The 20468-nt window shown below is 44.5% G+C and overlaps 1 protein-coding gene across 2 annotated transcripts in view; it reads left to right on the top strand.

Moving 5' to 3' along the window:
- The window catches only part of LOC124717040, an 859980-nt gene that overhangs the window by 258662 nt on the left and 580850 nt on the right, over nucleotides 1-20468 (top strand). For both annotated transcript variants that reach the window (XM_047243697.1, XM_047243698.1), the window contains exon 2: nucleotides 10430-10487. In XM_047243697.1, the coding sequence (XP_047099653.1) occupies nucleotides 10431-10487 (57 nt within the window). In that variant the 5' untranslated portion in view covers nucleotide 10430. The remainder of the gene's footprint in view (nucleotides 1-10429; nucleotides 10488-20468) is intronic.

Raw genomic sequence — 20468 nt, forward strand, 5'->3', positions numbered from 1 at the left:
GGGGCAGATGTGGACTCTGACCACAATCTATTGGTTATGAACTGTAGATTAAAACTGAAGAAACCGCAAAAAGGTGGGAATTTAAGGAGATAGGACCTGGATAAACTGAAATAACCAGAGGTTGTACAGAGTTTCAGGGAGAGCATAAGGGAACAATTGACAGGAATAGGGGAAAGAAATACAGTACAAGAAGAATGGGTAGCTTTGAGGGATGGAATAGTGACGGCAGCAGAGGGTCAAGTAGATAAAAAGATGAGGACTACTAGTAATCGTTGGGTAATAGAAGAGATACTGAATTTAATTGATGAAAGGAGAAAATACAAAAACGCAGTAAGTGAAGCAGGCAAAAAGGAATACAAACGTCTCAAAAATGAGATCGACAGGGAGTGCAAAATGGCTAAGCAGGGATGGCTAGAGGACAAATGTAAGGATGTAGAGGCTTATCTCACGAGGGGTAAGATAGATAATGCCTACAGGAAAATTAAAGAGATCTTTGGAGAAAAGAGAACCACTTGCATGAATATTAAGAACTCAGATGGAAACCCAGTGCTAAGCAAAGAAGGGAAAGCAGAAAGGTGGAAGTAGTATATAGAGGGTCTATACAAGGGCGATGTACTTCAGTGCAATATTATGGAAATGGAAGAGGATGTAGATGAAGATGAAATGGGAGATATGATACTGCGTGAAGAGTTTGACAGAGCACTGAAAGACCTAAGCCGAAACAAGGCCCAGGGAGCAGACAACATTCCATTAGAACTACTGACAGCCTTGGGAGAGCCAGTCCTGACAAAACTCTACCATCTGGTGAGCAAGACGTATGAGACAGGCGAAATACCCTCAGACTTCAAGAAGAATATAATAATTCTAATCCCAAAGAAAGCAGGTGTTGACAGATGTGAATATTACCGAACTATCAGTTTAATAAGTCGCAGATGCAAAATACTAACGCGAATTCTTTACAGACGAATGGAAAAACTGGTAGAAGCCGACCTCGGGGAAGATTCCGTAGAAATGTTGGAACACGTGATGTAATACTGATCCTACGACTTATCTTAGAAGAAAGATCAAGGAAAGGCAAACCTACGTTTCTAGCATTTGTAGACTTGGAGAAAGCTTTTGACAATGTTGACTGGAATACTCTCTTTCAAATTCCGAAGTTGGCAGGGGTAAAATACAGGGAGCGAAAGGCTATTTACTATTTGTACAGAAACCAGATGGCAGTTATAAGAGTCGAGGGACATGAAAGGGAAGCAGTGGTTGGGAAGGGAGTGAGACAGGGTTGTAGCCTCTCCCCGATGTTATTCAATCTGTGTATTGAGCAAGCAGTAAAGGAAACAAAAGAAAAGTTCAGAGTAGGTATTAAAATCCATGGAGAAGAAATAGAAACTTTGAGGTTCGCCGATGACATTGTAATTCTGTCAGAGACAGCAAAGGACCTGGAAGAGCAGTTGAACGGAATGGACAGTGTCTTGAAAGGAGGATATAAGATGAACATCAACCAAAGCAAAACGAGGATAATGGAATGTAGTCGAATTAAGTCGGGTGATTCTGAGGGAATTAGATTAGGAAATGAGACACTTAAAGTAGTAAAGGAGATGTGCTATTTGGGGAGCAAAATAACTGATGATGGTCGAGGTAGAGAGGATATAAAAGGTAGACTGGCAATGGCAAGGAAAGCGTTTCTGAAGAAGAGAAATTTTTTAATTTCGAGTATTGATTTAAGTGTCAGGAAGTCGTTTCTGAAAGTATTTGTATGGAGTGTAGCCATGTATGGAAGTGAAACATGGACGATAAATAGTTTAGACAAGAAGAGAGTAGAAGCTTTCGAAAGGTGGTGCTACAGAAGAATGCTGAAGATCAGATGGGTAGATCACGTAACTAATGAGGAGGTATTGAATAGAATTGGGGAGGAGTTTGTGGCACAACTTGACTAGAAGAAGGGATCGGGTGGTAGGACATCTTCTGAGGCATCAAGGGATCACCAATTTAGTACTGGAGGGCAACGTGGAGGGTAAAAATCGTAGGGGGAGAAAAAGAGATGCATACACTAAGCAGATTCAGAAGGATGTAAGCTGCAGTAGGTACTGGGAGATGAAGAAGCTAGCACAGGATAGAGTAGCATGGAGAGGTGCATCAAACCAGTCTCAGGACTGAAGACCACAACAACAACATACATATAGAGAAATGTTACTTAAAAATATACAGTCTTAAACTAGATTAATCTAGAACTCCTTCTCCATTGTTTTTCACTCTAGCTGCTGGTGTGGCATTTGAGGGGAAGGAGGGGAGCAGTGTATTGCTAGAAATCGAAATCAGTGATGTCTTTTGCTGGTTTTCTTCCTTGTGGTTGACTATGTATATCACAGCCTGTATAGGACGCAGATAGATTTGCATCAGTTATGTGTTACGAAAATAGTGTGAAAGGCTTTTATATGACAGTTAATCACTTACAATTTCATCATCTTGCTGCTTTACTTGCATCACTGGTGTAATGGCGGAGCTGTTGATTGACATTACACTAAGGTACATTATATTGTGTCACTGACTGCCGACGTAATTCCCTGCACAAATTGTTTCGATGTTACACACACAACACAAGATGACGGACTGTAGCATTTGTGTCTGTATCGATTATCGAGGTTTTGTATCGATGTTCTTGGTACTGACAGATTTGTAGTCAGTTATTTACATTGACATATCTTTAATCTATTGAGTTAGAACTTGCTTAAGACTGTTGAAGAATGACATTTTGAATTCGGTTATTTCATTAAGAATGTTATCTCCATTCTTTGTGTTATGTATGAAAATGTCCATTTCTTCCATGATATTCATTCCCTTACTTTTTCTTATTTTCTGTAAAATTTCGAGGTCGTCTTCGATTTTCAAAGGGGGGGCCTGTGTCTTTAATGTGAGTTGCTACTGCTGATTTGTTAAATTTATCAAGCCTGTAGCAGTCTAAATGTTCTTTGAATCGGGTTCTGAAATTTCTGCCTGTTTGGCCCATATAATATTTACTACATTGGCTGCAGGTAATTTTGTAAATGCCAGATGCATCAAGACTGGTATCTGGTGGTTTTATACTGTGAATAAGCTTCCTAGTTATGTTGTTGTTGGTGCTGAAGCTTATTTTTACTTCTGTGCTTTTGAATAGTCTTGCTAATTTGTCAGATACTGTTCCAAGATATGGCATTTTTACATCTTTGACTGCTGGGTCACTGTCAGTTGTGAGTGTAGTTTGATGTTGTTTGTTAAGTTTAGTTTTTATGTGTTATGACATGGTATTAATTAGAGAAGGGTCAAATCCATCGTTTATTGCAGCATATGTTATGGTCTCTATTTCTTGTTGGAGTTCTGTATGTTGAAGTGTAAATTTGTGTGCTCTGTGCAGCATTGATCTATAAGCAGGTTTTTTGTGGGAGGAGGGATGTGTTGAGGGGTTTGGTATAGTGGCGTCAGTGCCAGTAGGTTTTCTGTAAACATTGAAAGCTACCTTTTGGTTGTGTTTTGATATTTTTATGTCACAAAAAGGTATGGTGTGACCCTTCTCTAATTAATACCACTCAGGCACACTGAACAGTGCATGTTGACGTGCAAAATGGCCAAGGGCAACAATGCGCGTCCGCATGCGCATACAAACTCCCATTATGCTCCGTGGCGAAGCTTGCAGTCTGAACGTCCTGAAGCAAACTGTTCAGAAGTTATGACGATTTTATTTCATATAGTTCAATAATTGTCACTCCGTGTATAGTTTACACGAAACAGAAGGAAAGTGGAGCCACCAAATGGTGTTGAGTTTTGGATGAAAGGACACTGTTGTACTGAGAAAGTTAATTGGTGCGATGCTACAGACTTCCTTAGAAGCGGCCAGAAGCTGTAGAATTACTTAGAAAAAGACGGCAGTGGCGCAGCCCTTGAAGTGGAAGCTGGCCTTGATCTGCTGTGGCGGCAGCCTCGCCACGCCGCGATGTGTGTGTCTGTGTGGTCAGTAACCCGGCGTGGGAGGGGCTGAGTCAGCGCCTGGCCCGCTCCTAACCAGGCACCGCCGGCGACCGTGACAGGACGCGGCAGCGCGCGGACAAGTCTGCGGGAGTCTTCTCTGCTCGCTGATGGTCTGTCAGACATCGGCTATGTTTGCCTGTTAAATGCCTCAACTGGCCCGTTCACTACACGAGTTACTATGTAACGTCTTCAAACCCTCTGATGATGTCTTGGTAAGAAATTGAAACTAGAGGTTGAATTGCAGGGTGGTTTTAATTAAACTTGAACCACTGATGCAGAAAACTATTTAGCATCTGGCTACCCAGCTTTATAGGAATGATGTTCAAACTGTGCACAGCAGTAGTTGCATTGTTAGTAGTGTTAGTGCCATTACTTGCCATTAGGCGTCGCTGCTGTTACGGAGACGTATGGTTGAAAGACAAGCATCAATGTGCACTATAACAGCCGCTATCTTCAGAATTTGAAAGAGACGGTTCCAGTCAATATTGCCAAAAGCTTCCTCTAAGTCTAAAAATACTGTAAACGTAAACTTTCTTCTGAGAGAAGTGCTATAGATACTACATATATCTTTCATATTCCCATTTCTGTTCAGTGGCATGTACCTAATAGGTTGTAAATATGTTCTGTTAATGTTTTCGTCAGATATATTTCCCATAAATTCATTCATACGGCGAAAGTATACCGCTGATGAAAGATAGTAGGGGGGGGGGATCGTTTGGCTGTGGAGCACAGAAGGCGTTTTCATAATTTTCGCTTTACTTCCTTCCTCCTTCACGAGAAAATTGAATGTTATAGACACCTCTCGTAGGAAATTCAATGTATTTTCACGTGCTGTAGCTTTTATTTGTTATACATAATTTTAAAATTGTGGGGGTGGGGGGCGGGCGCTACTGACGTTTCCGCAGAAAGACCAAAACTCTCTGCTTTTAAGCCCACTCTAACGTCAATGCAGCTCGTCAGGAAATCGAAGAAACTATTGCACTTTGTAGGAAGTTTTGTCTACTTTAATTTGGTATAGAATGGTTATCTTCGAACAGCGCATTGTTTTCGAAATATAAACGGAAAATTGAAAACCGTGCGAAAATTTTGATTTTTTAAAAATATTTTCCGTTGAGAAACCGACCTCCTACGAGACAGCCAAAATGAAAGTCGGGTTCAGCACAAAAAAAATGTAGAACCCTCAAGGAAAAAATTCAGCGATTTTATTACGAAAAGTAGGCCTTTTGTGACCGTGCGGCTGTAGGCGCTTCAATCCGGAGCCGCGCTGCTGCTGCGGTCGCAGGTTCGAATCCTGCCTCGGGCATGGATGTGTGTGCTGTCCTTAGGTTAGTTAGGTTTAAGTAGTTCTAAGTTCTAGGGGACTGATGACCTCAGATGTTAAGTCCTATAGTGGTCACAGCCATTTGAACCATTCGATTCCCGGCTGGGTCGGAGATTTTCTTCGCTCAGGGATTGAGTGTTGTGTTGCCCTCGTTATCATTCCATCATCATCAGTGGAAGGCAACGCGAAATCACCACTGGAATCACTCCCCTAGACGCTCATGTGGTGGACCTCTCTGACGAGGCTTCCCCCATGACAAGACCTGCCGTAAGACAGAACACAAAGTTTACTTTATTACGAAAAGGGTTGTTTTGATCATCAGTGTCTGAACTATAATCGGCACTGTGTGAACGATACTTCTTCCGAAAGTCTGATGGCATGTCTCCAGTTTCATGGATTCTAAACACAAGGCTGAATAGTCAAAAATGGTTCAAATGCCTCTGAGCACTATGGGACTCAACTTCTGAGGTCATCTGTCCCCTAGAACTTAGAACTACTTAAACCTAACTAACCTAAGGACATCACACACATCCATGCCCGAGGCAGGATTCGAACCTGCGACCGAAGCGGTCTCGCGGTTCCAGACTGTAGCGCCTAGAACCGCACGGCCACTCCGGCCGGCGCTGAATAGTCGTTTGGTTGTCACTTCCAGGAATGATTTTAGAAATTCAGGAGGCGAGGGAATGTTGTATGCCCCTTCGGTCTTATTGGATCTCAAGGCTTCCAAAGCTCTGATACATTCTGACTGGACTGGATCCGTGGGAGCTATAACGCGGTTGGTATGTTACTGGTATGTGCATTAGCGTGCGGAATGTTGGAAACATTGCAAAGATTTTTTTTATTCGTGCAACACAAACAGCCGTTGCGTTTGACTTGCGCGGGAGTTACGAGCAATTGTCCGGTCTCTGTAGATGCCATTTAGCCATTTAAAGCGAGTGAGAGCATAATGAGGGAGGGAGACAGGGGGAAGAGCTACCGTCGCGGAAGAGACGGATTGATTTAGGCAAATGAATCGCTGCGGTACGTCAGTTCAGGTGGATATACGCAGCTGTCTCGGGTGAGGCAGCTCCGCTGACCTGCTTCATCCAGGGACGCGATACGATAATCTCGCTGGCTAACAGCGCCGCTCTCGTCTCAATAAACTCTCGCAGCGACTGACCACGCATTAGCACACAATCGCGGGCAGCTCTGCTGGAGCACTCGAGATGAGATACCGCGCCGCTAGGAGTCCCACCGCCAGCGCTCTCAATAGCACTGGACTGCTGCTAAGTGGGGTTCCGCACGGCTCTGTTCTCGGCCGCTACTCTCTCTATACACAGCGTGAGGCGGCTAATGATTTCTCTGTAAATATCTTTAGACGTGTTCAAGATGTTGATTATCCGTATTCACCTAGACAAGCATTCACGGGAGCCGCTCAAAGTAATATTCAGCGTTTCCACAACATGATTAACTTCATCGTAAGATCCTTAATATGATGGATTTTCAAGCTGTGCATTGTTATTAGTGTCGAGTTAGAATTCTAACCCATCAAAGTACCGCACGCTTATCTTCTTTTATTTCTCCATTTTATGACGAATTTTGAATGACAGCAGCCGCGCGGGATTAGCCGAGCGGTCTAGGCGCTGCAGTCATGGACTGTGCGGCTGGTCGCGCCGGAGTTTACAGTCCTCCCTTCGGGCATGGGTGTGTGTGTTTGTCCTTAGGATAATTTAAGTTAAGCTTAGGGACTGATGACCTTAGCAGTTAAGTCCCATAACATTTCACACACGTTTGAACATTTTTGAATGATAGTAAACACAGCTTTATTGCAGTGATAAGTTCCAGTGTTATCTACACTAATGCTCATAAATTAAGGATAACTGCAGAATGTGGTGCCACACAAAGTGGCACTACACACAACTGGCGCCAATAGTATAGGCACCACGGAACACACACGACACAGATCTGTAAGTCCACATTATTGTTAATAAGTTGAGAAAACCGTCCCGAAACACACATGCTGCAAAACGCCACTGTTTCCTGCGCCTGTACCCTGACATCAATGTCGGATATGATCACCATGCACACGTATACAGGCCGCACAACGGGTTGGCATACTCTGTATCAGGTGGTCGAGCAGCTGCTGGGGTATAGCCTCCCATTCTTGAACCAGTGCCTGTCGGAGCCCCTGAAGTGTCGTAGGGGTTTGAAGACGTGCAGCGATACGTCGACCGAGAGCATCCGAGGGTTTAGGTGTGGAGAACAGGCAGGCCACTCCATTCGCCTGATATCTTCTGTTTCAAGGTACTCCTCCACCATGGCATGTCGGTACGTTATCATCCATTAAGAGCAAAGTGGGACCCACTGCACCCCTGAAAAGGCGGACATACTGGTGCAAAATGACGTCCCAATACACCTGACCTGTTGCAGTTCCTCTGTCGAAGACATGCAGGGGTGTATGTGCACCAATCATAATCCTTCCCCACACCATCAAACCGCGACCTCCACACAGGTCCCTTTCAAGGACGTTAAGGGGTTGGTATCTGGTTCCAGATGAAAACCCGGCGAGAATCACTGTTCAGACTATACCTGGACTCGCCCATGAACATAACCTGGGACTACTGTTCCAATGACCATGTACTGTGTCCTTGACACCAGGCTTTACGGGCTCTCCTGTGACCAGAGGCCAGTGGAATGCACCTTGCAGGTCTCTGGACGAATAAACCATGTCTGTTCAGTCGTCTGTAGACTGTGTGTCTGGAGACAACTGTTCCCGTGGCTGCGGTAAGGTACCGAGCAAGGCTACCTGCAGTACTCCGTGGTCGTCTGCGGGCACTGATGATGAGATATCGGTCTTCTTGTGGTGTTTGTGGACGTCCCGTACTGTAGCGCCTGGACACGGTTCCTATCTGCTGGAAACGTTGCCATAATCTTGAGATCACACTTTGTGGCACACGGAGGGCCCGTTCTACGACCAGTTGTGTTGACCAGCCTCCAGTCGCCCTAGTATTTCACCCCTCATAACGTCATCAATATGTGTTCTTTGAGCCATATTCAACACACAGTCACCATTAGCACGTCTGAAAACGTCTGCACACTTACTCGCTGCACCGTACTCTGACATGCACCTACACACCTCTGGTATGTGGACTGCTGCCAGCGCCACCGTGCGACGACCGCAGGTCAAATGCACCGCATGCTCATACCCCGAGGTGATTTTAACCCGCAAACCGCCCACCAGAGCGTTGTTTCACCATGTATCAGCATTATCCCTAATTTATGAGCATGAATTTATTTTTTCCTTATTTTATTCTATTTCTAGACCGTGAATTGAAAACGAAATTTTAAACTTGTAGCTACAACAAATCATACAGTAGCATAATAAACACTCATCGCGAAGGAATTATCCGAATGGGACGGAAATCGGGAGATGTGATGTACACGTACAGACAAGAAAGATTAAAATTTCGGAAAAAATTTGGTGATTTATTCAAGAGAAAGAGATTCACAAATTGGACAAGTCAGCAATGCGTTTGCCTAGCTCCAGCTCTTATGCAAGCCGTTATTCTGCTTGGAATTGACTGACAGAGTTATTGGATGTCCTCCTGAAGGATATCGTGCCAGAAGACAGCGAAAGATATCCTGCTGTGGAAAGAAATGGTACCCCAGACCATCACTCTGGTTCAACTGCTGTTTGGCGGGCGACAGTTCAAAATGGTTCAAATGGCTCTGAGCACTATGGGACTTAACATCTGAGGTCGTCAGTCCGCTAGACTTAGAACTACTTAAACCTAACTAACCTAAGGACATGACACACATCCATGCCCGAGGCAGGATTCGAACCTGCGACCGTAGCGGTCGCGCGGTTCCAGACTGAAGCGCCTAGAACCGCTCGGTCACATTTGTTTGTCTGAACATGTGCATCGCATGTATCGATTTCCGTCCCTTTCGGATAATTCCTTCGTGGTGTGTCGTTTTTTTAAGTCTTAGAGTGTATGTCAGGACAACGCGTCGTCGTCGTCGTAGTCTTCAGGTCTAAGCATCGTCTGATGCAGCTCTCCATGCTAATCCACGCTGTGTCAGCTTCTTCATCTCTGAGTAACTACTGCAAGCTACATCCTTCTGAATATGGTTGTTGTACTGATCTCTTGGTCTCCGTCTACGATCTTCACCCACCACACTTCCCCCCAGTACTAAACTGGTGATCTCTTGGTGTGTCAGAACATGTCCTGTCAACCTATCCCTTCTTTTAGTCAAGTTGTTTCATTATTCTTCTCCCCATCTGTAATCAATACGTTTTTATTGGTTACACGGTCTACCCATCTGTTCAGCATTCTTATGTATACCACTACATAGCAAAGTATGAAATGTTCGTGTGGCTGGGGCCTTCCGTCGGGTAGACTGGTCGGTACTTCGGCGACTTGCCTGTCGATCAGGATGAATCATGATGAAGACAGCAGTACGTCCAATCTCCGAGCGGAGCATATCTCCGAGCCGGCAGGAATCAAAGCTGGATGTAACAAAGTGTGCCCTGACGTATTGATCACGCCGTCGACGGGACGTGAAATCAAAATGGTTCAAATGGCTCTGAGCACTATGGGACTCAACTGCTGAGGTCATTAGTCCCCTAGAACTTAGAACTAGTTAAACCTAACTAACCTAAGGACATCACAAACATCCATGCCCGAGGCAGGATTCGAACCTGCGACCGTAGCGGGGACGTGAAATCGCAAACTTCCTTTTTCTCCTCCATACTTCTTTCCCAGCCGTATTTGCTCCATCGCACCCTCCTTTGTTCCATTTCTATACCTGTACAGTACATCTAGAGTATATCGAAAACATTCCTTCTTCCTGTTTTTCAGTTGCCATACTAGAAGCGTCCATAAAGCAAGTAAGGTGATAGTTACCAGAACTGTTTTCTTTCCTATTTTTTGTTAATTCCTTGACTTAGGCATGGAGACTTTCTCTCAGCTTCAGTCACACAGAATGCACCCATAGTACACAGTACCACCTTACAGAGTATTATTTCCCTCCTCTTCCTCCTCCTCCTCCTCCTCCACCCCCTCCTCTAATTTCATACACATGGGTTAACAGTTGATTTTGCTTTAACTTCGTGATCCTTCGTTTCAGGATGCAGACGAAGAACGTGAACCTGAGCCAGGACCAGCTGAACAACTCAGCGCTGGAGGTAAGTGTGGCATACAGTTGAAACAAAGTATTCTGTTTTAAGAAAGTAAGAATAAAGTACAGAATATAAATCGAAAGAGAGAGATAAACGGAAATGAATTCACGTTAAGGGGAAAAAGTCTACCTACTATCCTTCGCTCCTCTGGCACACACATACGACGAGAAGTTACACATTATTGTGGCGGACCAAGTAACTTTTAGTGAACGCTGCACTGCACATGACACGGCTTTTCAACACAGTCACCAAGATTCTCTAGACAATTATCGGCACGTTCTATCAGTTGCTCTGTTCCTCGACGGTAGAAATGCGCTCGTTGCCCACGTAGCCACTGGAGATCCGCTGTGCGTTCCTCCTCATGGGTGAAAAATCGGCGGCTGCTGCGAATCAGTTACCCGACCGCCTGGCCACTGTCCTCTGTGCTCGATGTGGATGCCCTTCCCTCCGTGTCAGCACCGTTCACGTCTGTGGGGCCTCGGTCACATTATTTGCACCGTATCACTACGGTTGGCGACGACATTACACTTGGTGCGAATATCGCCAGAATTTTATTGTGAATCTGTGTGCAATTTTGGCGTTTTGTCCGCAAGACTCTTACCGGTCCGCGTACTTCAACGCTGGAACACAGTTTCAGTTGCCGCACGGGTACACTCCCTCACTGTGGTGCCCCTGTCACACGCACCGCAGCCAAACTGTGTCTGTAGGAGGCCTGGAACACGTACTCTCTCCTGACGATGCGCAGTCATCTTAGCATGGGAGGACATGTGTAACATACTTTTTGAAGGCCCTTCTTGCACACTCATCCGGAAGCCATAACGCAGGTGCTGTTACACTACTGTCCTGTGCCCTGTTGCTGCATCACGAATTTTGTGCAGTTCTACTCTACACTACACTATACAATGTAAACACTCTGCAGCACGAGAGAGTTGGACTGTTGATAGGTTTAAAAACATCGGGAATCCTAAATATCGATGTTTATAAAAAATCGTCACCGGCTCCCGATGTATCGAAAAGATGTATCGATATATTGACATTAAAAATATCGATGCAGCGGCCTGTAAAAATATCGGCTGCAGTGAACGCATAGTGTGTTGTGGGGCGATCACTCTGTTGTAGAAATAATTCAAAAGCCAAGATCGCTTAAATACTGTTTACTGGATGACCGGTTTCAACACACTAAAGGTGCCATCATCGGATCTGTGAAGATACAACATGACAGGTATGAGGGAGGGCTTACGTGAGTTACACTATATACATTACTATTAGTACAGTACCACATACCTGAATGTACCTTAACGTTTATAAACCATACATGAGGCAGACCAGCTGATATAAAATCATTGTCACAGAAATAAAAAACAACTCCTCTCATGGTTGTTCTATTCCATCAGATGTGTACAACCGAAGTCACAAGATAAAACTATTTGGTACATGAGCGCTGCGGTCATGTTGTATCTTCACAGATCCGATCATGCCACCTTTAGTGTGTCGAAACCGGTTATCCAGTAAACAGTATTTAAGCGATCTTGGCGTTTGAAATATATTTAAGTATTGATTTGTTATTAAATATTCCGTACATAAAAAAAACTAGCAGTCTGCCAGTATCCCTTAGAGCAAGAATTGAAAGGAAAAAGGTGCACGTTCACGCTTGGCTACAACCACTTTGCTAACAGCGGTAACTGCATTTAAGTGGCACAATAAAAGGTGTCCCATGCGTCCGTCGTTCAGTTTCGTCACGTGTCAGATTTGTCCGCAACACTTCATCTCGACCCCTTTTTTTTTCATTTCTGCAAACGCCAGTTGTAGTGTCAAAACGCTAAACGTTGCTGTTTTTGTTGGTAGCCCCAAGCGCCGATTACGTCAGCCTTTCCCGTCACAGTTCTCTGGACACCGCAATGACCAATCTTGTTTAGATTTTTGTTCGTCACTTTCAACAACTGTTTTTGGAGACTACCGATGGGGAGAAACAGAACGCTAGTTGTATTAAAAATAGTTTCTTAACACAACTAGTGTGCTGTTTCTTCACGTAGGAAATTTTGTTATTCCATTCAGTTCGTTACCCCCCGAGCGCAATCAGACTACTCCTTTCGTACCGACCTATACTTGCTTTACAAGTGAAAGAGACAAACTGGACGTGATGAAAGCTCAAAAAGTAGTAAGACTCCTTCACACTGTGAAACTAAAATTATGTTCTATTTCAAAAGAACGACTTCAAATATTTGCCGAAAACTGTGAATAAAACAATATAAAATGAAGATATTGGCACTTGATATTGCCGTATCTATTGGCAAGGGGGGGGGGGTTGTGGCATGCTATTACTGACTACATTTTTGCAAAACGGTAAAACGATATATTGATATTTTATCAACAGCCGTGCTACAGAGCACTGCACAGCACCGTACACCCCTACACTGCATTACTGTACTGCACTTGACGTCAGGAGTAAAACCGGTTTTTCTATTATTTTTTTCTGGACTGTTATCCCCTGGTGCGGTGAGACACAACTCAGGAATCGCTGGGGCTGTGCTACCGTTGCAAGTCACTGGGAGAGAGGCGGCTGTCACGGTCCCAGGAAGCCCTTTCTGGTCCTCCCCGTCTCTCACCCGCTCACTGCTTCCGGAAGGACGTTCTGGTTTGGTGTTCTGCCTCGGTGCGTCTCGTTGTTTTGACGCACGGCTCCTTCTTGCTTGCCTCTCAGCCATGTAGGCTTGCACTTTGTACGCTGATGTTCCGCGTGTCAGCAAGTTTTGCTAGTGTCACGGGCGTAATATGCAGCATGAGACACCTTCCGAGGCTATAGTAGATCCCTCGAATATAAACCATTGCCTAATAGCTGGAACGGAGCACGCGTGACACCTGTCTACAAGAATGGTAGCAGAAGTGATACACAAAGCCGGCCGGTGTGGCCGAGCGGTTCTAGGCGCTTCAGTCTGGAACCGCGCGAACGCCTCGGGCATGGATGCGTGTGATGTCCTTAGGTTAGTTAGGTTTAAGTAGTTCTAAGTTCTAGGGGACTGATGACCTCAGATGTTAAGTCCCATAGTGCTCAGAACCATTTGAACCATTTGATACACAAAACTGCCGTCCAATACCTTTGACATCCACTTGTTGTTGAATCTTAGAATATGTTCTGAGGTCAGACGTAATGGGCTATCTCGAAGAGAATGACCTTCTCCATGCCAACCAGCATGAATTTCGAAAACATAGACGATTCAGCTGTTTATCAACGCCACTAACACTAATATCTATTTCACTCCTCGGTGAAATCAAAAGCAGACGTGGTAAAATTACGGGCGCAATGGGAATTCCACAGTTAAATGCAAAGGAGAGATCGGATAGATGGAAAGAGAACACTGAAGGCTTCTATGAGTGGGAAGACTTATCTGATGTCGTCAGAGAAAAAGAGTCAGGAGTCGACTGGGAAGAGAGCCACCACAGGATGCCTCGCCTGTTGGGCCAGTAGCCGATTCTCCGGCAAGGTCCCGACAGTCACAGAGGGCGGGCCTATTAGTTATAGGGAGCTCCAACGTTAGGCGGGTTATGGAGCCCCTCAGGAAAATAGCGGGTAGGTCGGGGAAGAATGCCAGTGTGCACTCGGTGTGCTTGCCGGGGGGTCTCGTCCGTAATGTGGAGGAGGCCCTTCCGGCAGCTATTGAACGCACTGGGTGTGACCGGCTGCAGATAGTAGCACATGTCGGAACGAATGACGCCTGCCGCTTGGGTTCTGAGGCCATCCTTGGTTCCTTCCGGCGGCTGGCTGATTTGGTGAAGACAACCAGCATCGCACGCGGAGTGCAAGCTGAGCTTAATATCTGCAGCATAGTGCCCAGAGTCGATCGCGGTCCTCTGGTTTGGAGCCGTGTGGAGGGTCTAAACCAGAGGCTCAGACGACTCTGCGACTATAATGGTTGCAAATTCATCGACCTCCGTTATTGGGTGGAGAACTGTAGGGCCCCCCTAGACAGGTCAGGCGTGCACTACACACCGGAAGCAGCTACTAGGGTAGCAGAGTACGTGTGGCGTGCACACGGGGTTTTTTTTAGGTTAGAGGGACCCCCCCTTGGGCGAAACGATAAAATACCTGACGGCTTACCAGAGAGGACATTATCATCGTTGATAAAGAACGTCCGTCCTCAGAGACCAAAAACAGGAAAAGTTAACGTAATATTGGTAAACTGCAGGAGTATCCAGGGCAAGGTTCCTGAATTAGTATCTCTTATTGAACGAAATAGTGCGCATATAGTATTAGGAACGGAAAGTTGGTTAAAACCGGAAGTGAACAGTAACGAAATCCTAGACACAGAATGGAATATATACCGCAAGGATAGGATAAACGCCAATGGTGGAGGAGTATTTATAGCAGTAAAGAATTCAATAATATCCAGTGAAGTTATTAGCGAATGCGAATGTGAAATAATCTGGGTTAAGTTAAGTATCAAAGGTGGGTCAGATATGATAGTCGGATGCTTCTATAGACCACCTGCATCAGCAACCGTAGTAGTTGAGCGCCTCAGAGAGAACCTGCAGAACGTCGTGAAGAAGTTTCGTGATCATACTATTGTAATAGGGGGAGACTTCAATCTACCAGGTATAGAATGGGATAGTCACACAATCAGAACTGGAGCCAGGGACAGAGACTCTTGTGACATTATCCTGACTGCCTTGTCCGAGAATTACTTCGAGCAGATAGTTAGAGAACCAACTCGTGAAGCTAACGTTTTAGACCACATAGCAACAAATAGACCGGAACTTTTCGACTCCGTGAATGTAGAAGAGGGTATCAGTGATCATAAGTCAGTGGTTGCATCAATGACTACAAGTGTAATAAGAAATGCCAAGAAAGGAAGGAAAATATATTTGCTTAACAAGAGTGATAGGGCACAAATCGCAGAATATCTGAGTGACCACCATCAAACGTTCATTTCTGAGGAAGAGGATGTGGAACAAAAATGGAAGAAATTCAGAAACATCGTCCAGTACGCCTTAGATAAGTTCGTACCGACTAAGGTCCAAAGCGAGGGGAAAGATCCACCGTGGTATAACAATCATGTACGAAAGGTACTACGGAAACAAAGAAAGCTTCATCATAGGTTTAAGAGTAGTCGAATCATAGCTGATAAGGAAAAGCTGAACGAAGCGAAAAAGAGCGTAGAGAGAGCAATGAGAGAAGCATTCAACGAATTCGAACATAAAACATTGGCAAACAATCTAAACAAGAACCCTAAAAAGTTTTGGTCATATGTAAAATCGGTAAGCGGATCTAAATCCCCTATTCAGTCACTCGTTGACCACGATGGCACCGAAACAGAGGACGACCGAAGAAAGGCAGAAATACTGAATTCAGTGTTCCGAAACTGTTTCACTGCGGAAAATCGTAACACGGTCCCTGACTTCAGCCGTCGCACGGACGCCAAAATGGAAAATATTGAAATAAACGATATCGGAATTGAAAAACAACTGCTATCACTTAGTAGCGGAAAAGCATCCGGACCAGACGAGATACCCTTAAGATTCTACAGTGATTATGCTAAAGAACTTGCCCCCTTTCTATCAGCAATTTATCGTAGATCGCTGGAAGAACGTAAAGTACCTAGCGACTGGAAGAAAGCGCAGGTCGTTCCCATTTTCAGGAAGGGTCATAAATCAGATGCGAATAATTATAGGCCTATTTCGCTTACGTCAATCTGTTGTAGAATAATGGAACATGTTTTGTGTTCTCGTATTATGACGTTCTTAGATAATACAAATCTCCTTCATCATAACCAACATGGATTCCGCAAACAGAGATCATGTGAAACTCAGCTCGCCCTATTTGCCCAAGAAATTCACAGTGCCGTAGACACTGGCGAGCAGATTGATGCCGTATTCCTGGACTTCAGGAAGGCATTTGATACGGTTCCGCACTTACGTTTAGTGAAAAAAATACGAGCTTACGGAATATCGGACCAGCTTTGTGATTGGATTCAGGATTTCCTAGAAGAAAGAACACAACATGTCATTCTTAACGGTTCAAAATCTGCAGATGTAGAGGTAATTTCGGGAGTACCGCAGGGAAGCGTGATAGGACCTTTATTGTTTACAATATACATAAATGACTTAGTTGACAACATCGGTAGCTCCGTGAGGCTATTTGCAGATGACACGGTTGTCTACAAGAAAGTAGCAACATCAGAAGACTCGTACGTACTCCAGGAGGACCTGCAGAGGATTAATGCATGGTGGGACAGCTGGCAGCTTTCCCTAAACGTAGATAAATGTAATATAATGCGCATACATAGGGGCAGAAATCCATTCCAGTACGATTATGCCATAGGTGGTAAATCATTGGAAGCGGTAACGACCGTAAAATACTTAGGAGTTACTATCCGGAGCGATCTGAAGTGGAATGATCACATAAAACAAATAGTGGGAAAAGCAGGCGCCAGGTTGAGATTCATAGGAAGAATTCTAAGAAAATGTGACTCATCGACGAAAGAAGTAGCTTACAAAACGCTTGTTCGTCCGATTCTTGAGTATTGCTCATCAGTATGGGACCCTTACCAGGTTGGATTAATAGAAGAGATAGACATGATCCAGCGAAAAGCAGCGCGATTCGTCATGGGGACATTTAGTCAGCGCGAGAGCGTTACGGAGATGCTGAACAAGCTCCAGTGGCGGACACTTCAAGAAAGGCGTTACGCAATACGGAGAGGTTTATTATCGAAATTACGAGAGAGCACATTCCGGGAAGAGATGGGCAACATATTACTACCGCCCACATATATCTCGCGTAATGATCACAACGAAAAGATCCGAGAAATTAGAGCAAATACGGAGACTTACAAGCAGTCGTTCTTCCCACGCACAATTCGTGAATGGAACAGGGAAGGGGGGATCAGATAGTGGTACAATAAGTACCCTCCGCCACACACCGTAAGGTGGCTCGCGGAGTATAGATGTAGATGTAGTAGATGTAGATAGTGGATCCAGTATTGGAACGAGAATTTAGAAGAGCTTTGTAAGACAGAAGGGATAGATAACATTCCATCAGAATTTCTAAAGTCACTGGGAGAAGTGGCAACAAAACGAGTGTTCACGTTGATGTGTAGAATGTATGTGTGTGGCGATACGCCAGCTGACTTTCGAAAAAAAACATCCACACAGTTCCGAAGACTGCAGGAACTGACAAGTGCGAGAATTATCGCACAATCAGCTTGACAGCTCACCCATCGAAGTCACCGAGAAGAATAATATACAGAAGAATGGGAAAGAAAATTGAGGATGAGTTAGATGACGATCAGTTGGGCTTTAGGAAAGGTAAAGGCACGAGAGGGGCAATTCTGACGTTGCAGCTGATAACGGAAGTAAGACTAAAGAAAATCCAAGACACGTTCAAAAGATCTGTCGATCTCGAAAAAGCCTACGACAATGTAAAATGATGCTACATGTTCGAAATTCTTCACCAAATAGCGGTAACAGTAGGGAAAGATAGGTAATGTATAATATATGCAAGTACCAAGAGGGAATAATAAGAGCGAAAGACCAGGAGCAAAGTGCTCGGATTAGAAATCGTGTAAGTCGTTCGACCCTACTGTTCAACCTGTACAGCGAAGAAGGAATGACGGAGATAATTGAAAGTTTCAAGTGTGTAATTAAAACTCAAGGTGAATGAATATCAGTGATAAGATTCGCTGATGACATTGCTATCCTGAGTGAAATTGAAGAAGAATTACATGGCCTGCTGACTGGAAAGATCACTCTAATTAGTAGAGAATATGGACTGAATCAGAGAAAGACGCAAGTAATGAGAAGTAGCAGAAATGAGAATAGCGAGAAAGTTAACATCAAGATTGGTGATCACGAGGTAAATTAAGTTAAGGAATTGTGTTACTTAGGCAGAAAAATAACCCACAACTATCGGAGCGAGGGAGACATAACAAGCAGACAAGTACTGGCAAAAAGGTTATTCCTGGCCAAGAGAAGTCTATTAGTGTCAAACATAAGCGTTATTCTGAAATTTTGGAGAATTTAGGTTTGGAGCACAGGATCGTATGGTAGTGAAACATGAACTGTGGGAAAACCGGAAAAGAAGAGGTTAGAAGCATTTGAGATGTGCTATAGAAGAATGTTGAAAATTAGGTGCTGATAAGATAAGGAATGAAGAGTTTTTCCAGAGAATCGGTGACGAAAGGAATATATGGAAAACACTGAAAAGGAGGGGCACAATGGTAGGTCTTCTGTTAAGAGATCAGGGAATAGCTTCCATTGTGAAACTTCCTGGCAGATTAAAACTGTGTGCCCGACCGAGACTCGAACTCGGGACCTTTGCCTTTCGCGGGCAAGTGCTCTACCATCTGAGCTACCGAAGCACGACTCACGCCCGGTACTCACAGCTTTACTTCTGCCAGAACCTCGTCTCCTACCTTCCAAACTTTACAGAAGCTCTCCTGTGAACCGTGCAGAACTAGCACTCCTGAAAGAAAGGATATTGCGGAGACATGGCTTAGCCACAGCCTGGGGGATGTTTCCAGAATGAGATTTTCACTCTGCAGCGGAGTGTGCGCTGATATGAAACTTCCTGGCAGATTAAAACTGTGTGCCCAACCGAGACTCGAACTCGGGACCTTTGCCTTTCGCGGGCAAGTGCTCTACCATCTGAGCTACCGAAGCACGACTCACGCCCTGTACTCAAGCTTTACGTCTGCCAGTACCTCGTCTCCTACCTTCCAAACTTTACAGAAGCTGGTAGAGCACTTGCCCGCGAAAGGCAAAGGTCCCGAGTTCGAGTCTCGGTCGGGCACACAGTTTTAATCTGCCAGGAAGTTTCATATCAGCGCACACTCCGATGCAGAGTGAAAATCTCATTCTGGAAACATCCCCCAGGCATCAAGGGATCACCAATTTAGTATTGGAGGGCAGCGTGGAGGGTAAAAATCGTAGAGGGAGACCAAGAGATGAATACACTAAGCAGATTCAGAAGGATGTAGGTTGCAGTAGGTACTGGGAGATGAAAAAGCTTGCACAGGATAGAGTAGCATGGAGAGCTGCATCAAACCAGTCTCAGGACTGAAGACCACAACAACAACAACAAGGAACCTGAGAGGTATATACCATCATGTTACTAAACTGCATCGTCAGGATTCGCTTGCAAATTACATGTATATTGATGATAAATGTTTCGTTTTAGGAGTAGCAAATGCCTAGTGAATAGCAGAGGAAAAGATATTATGAAAAAAGACCCTGTCAACGTTTATAATAATGATAAGTTGTATCCGCTACATGTCGAACAAAACCAGTTCAAGAATGCAGACAATAATAAACTCGTGTGGAATGTAGTTCATCAAATTGTTTGACATTCCAAATACGCCACCTCAAAAAAATGGTTCAAATGGCTCTGAGCACTATGGGACTTAACTGCTGTGGTCATCAGTCCCCTAGAACTCAGAACTACTTAAACCTAAATAACCTAAGGACATCACAAACATCCATGCCCGAGGCAGGATTCGAACCTGTACCGTAGCGGTCGCGCGGTTCCAGACTGTAGCGCCTAGAACCGCTCGGCCACTCCGGCCGTGCGCCACCTCAACTGACGATGAAGAGCAGACCGCCAGAAAGTTTCGACAGTCCGTCTAAACTGTAAAACACTTCTATGGCACAAAAGCAGTCAGTTCAACTCTCCATATATCAGTGCCAGATTCATCTGAATCGTAAACACAGACCTGCTTTGGCGATAAAGTGGTAAAATTAAGTGCAGTTATTCGTATTTTGGAAAAGCGTGTGGAGTATCAGAATGTGCAAACCACTAGACTTCGTGCAAAACTGTTATGGGACAAGGAAAGTACCTGTCATTTTACAGCAACAGCAACAGAAACTGTATGAGAAGGATCAAGTGAAGAAGGACAAACAAATTTTGAAGACTATTGGACCGCAATATTTAAAAAAAAAGATGCCCTTTGCTTGTTGTTAAACCAGATTAGCATGCCGTCAGCAAGATGGAGAGACAAA

This window comes from Schistocerca piceifrons, chromosome 9 (assembly GCF_021461385.2).
Source record: "Schistocerca piceifrons isolate TAMUIC-IGC-003096 chromosome 9, iqSchPice1.1, whole genome shotgun sequence".
Lineage (NCBI taxonomy): Eukaryota > Metazoa > Arthropoda > Insecta > Orthoptera > Acrididae > Schistocerca > Schistocerca piceifrons.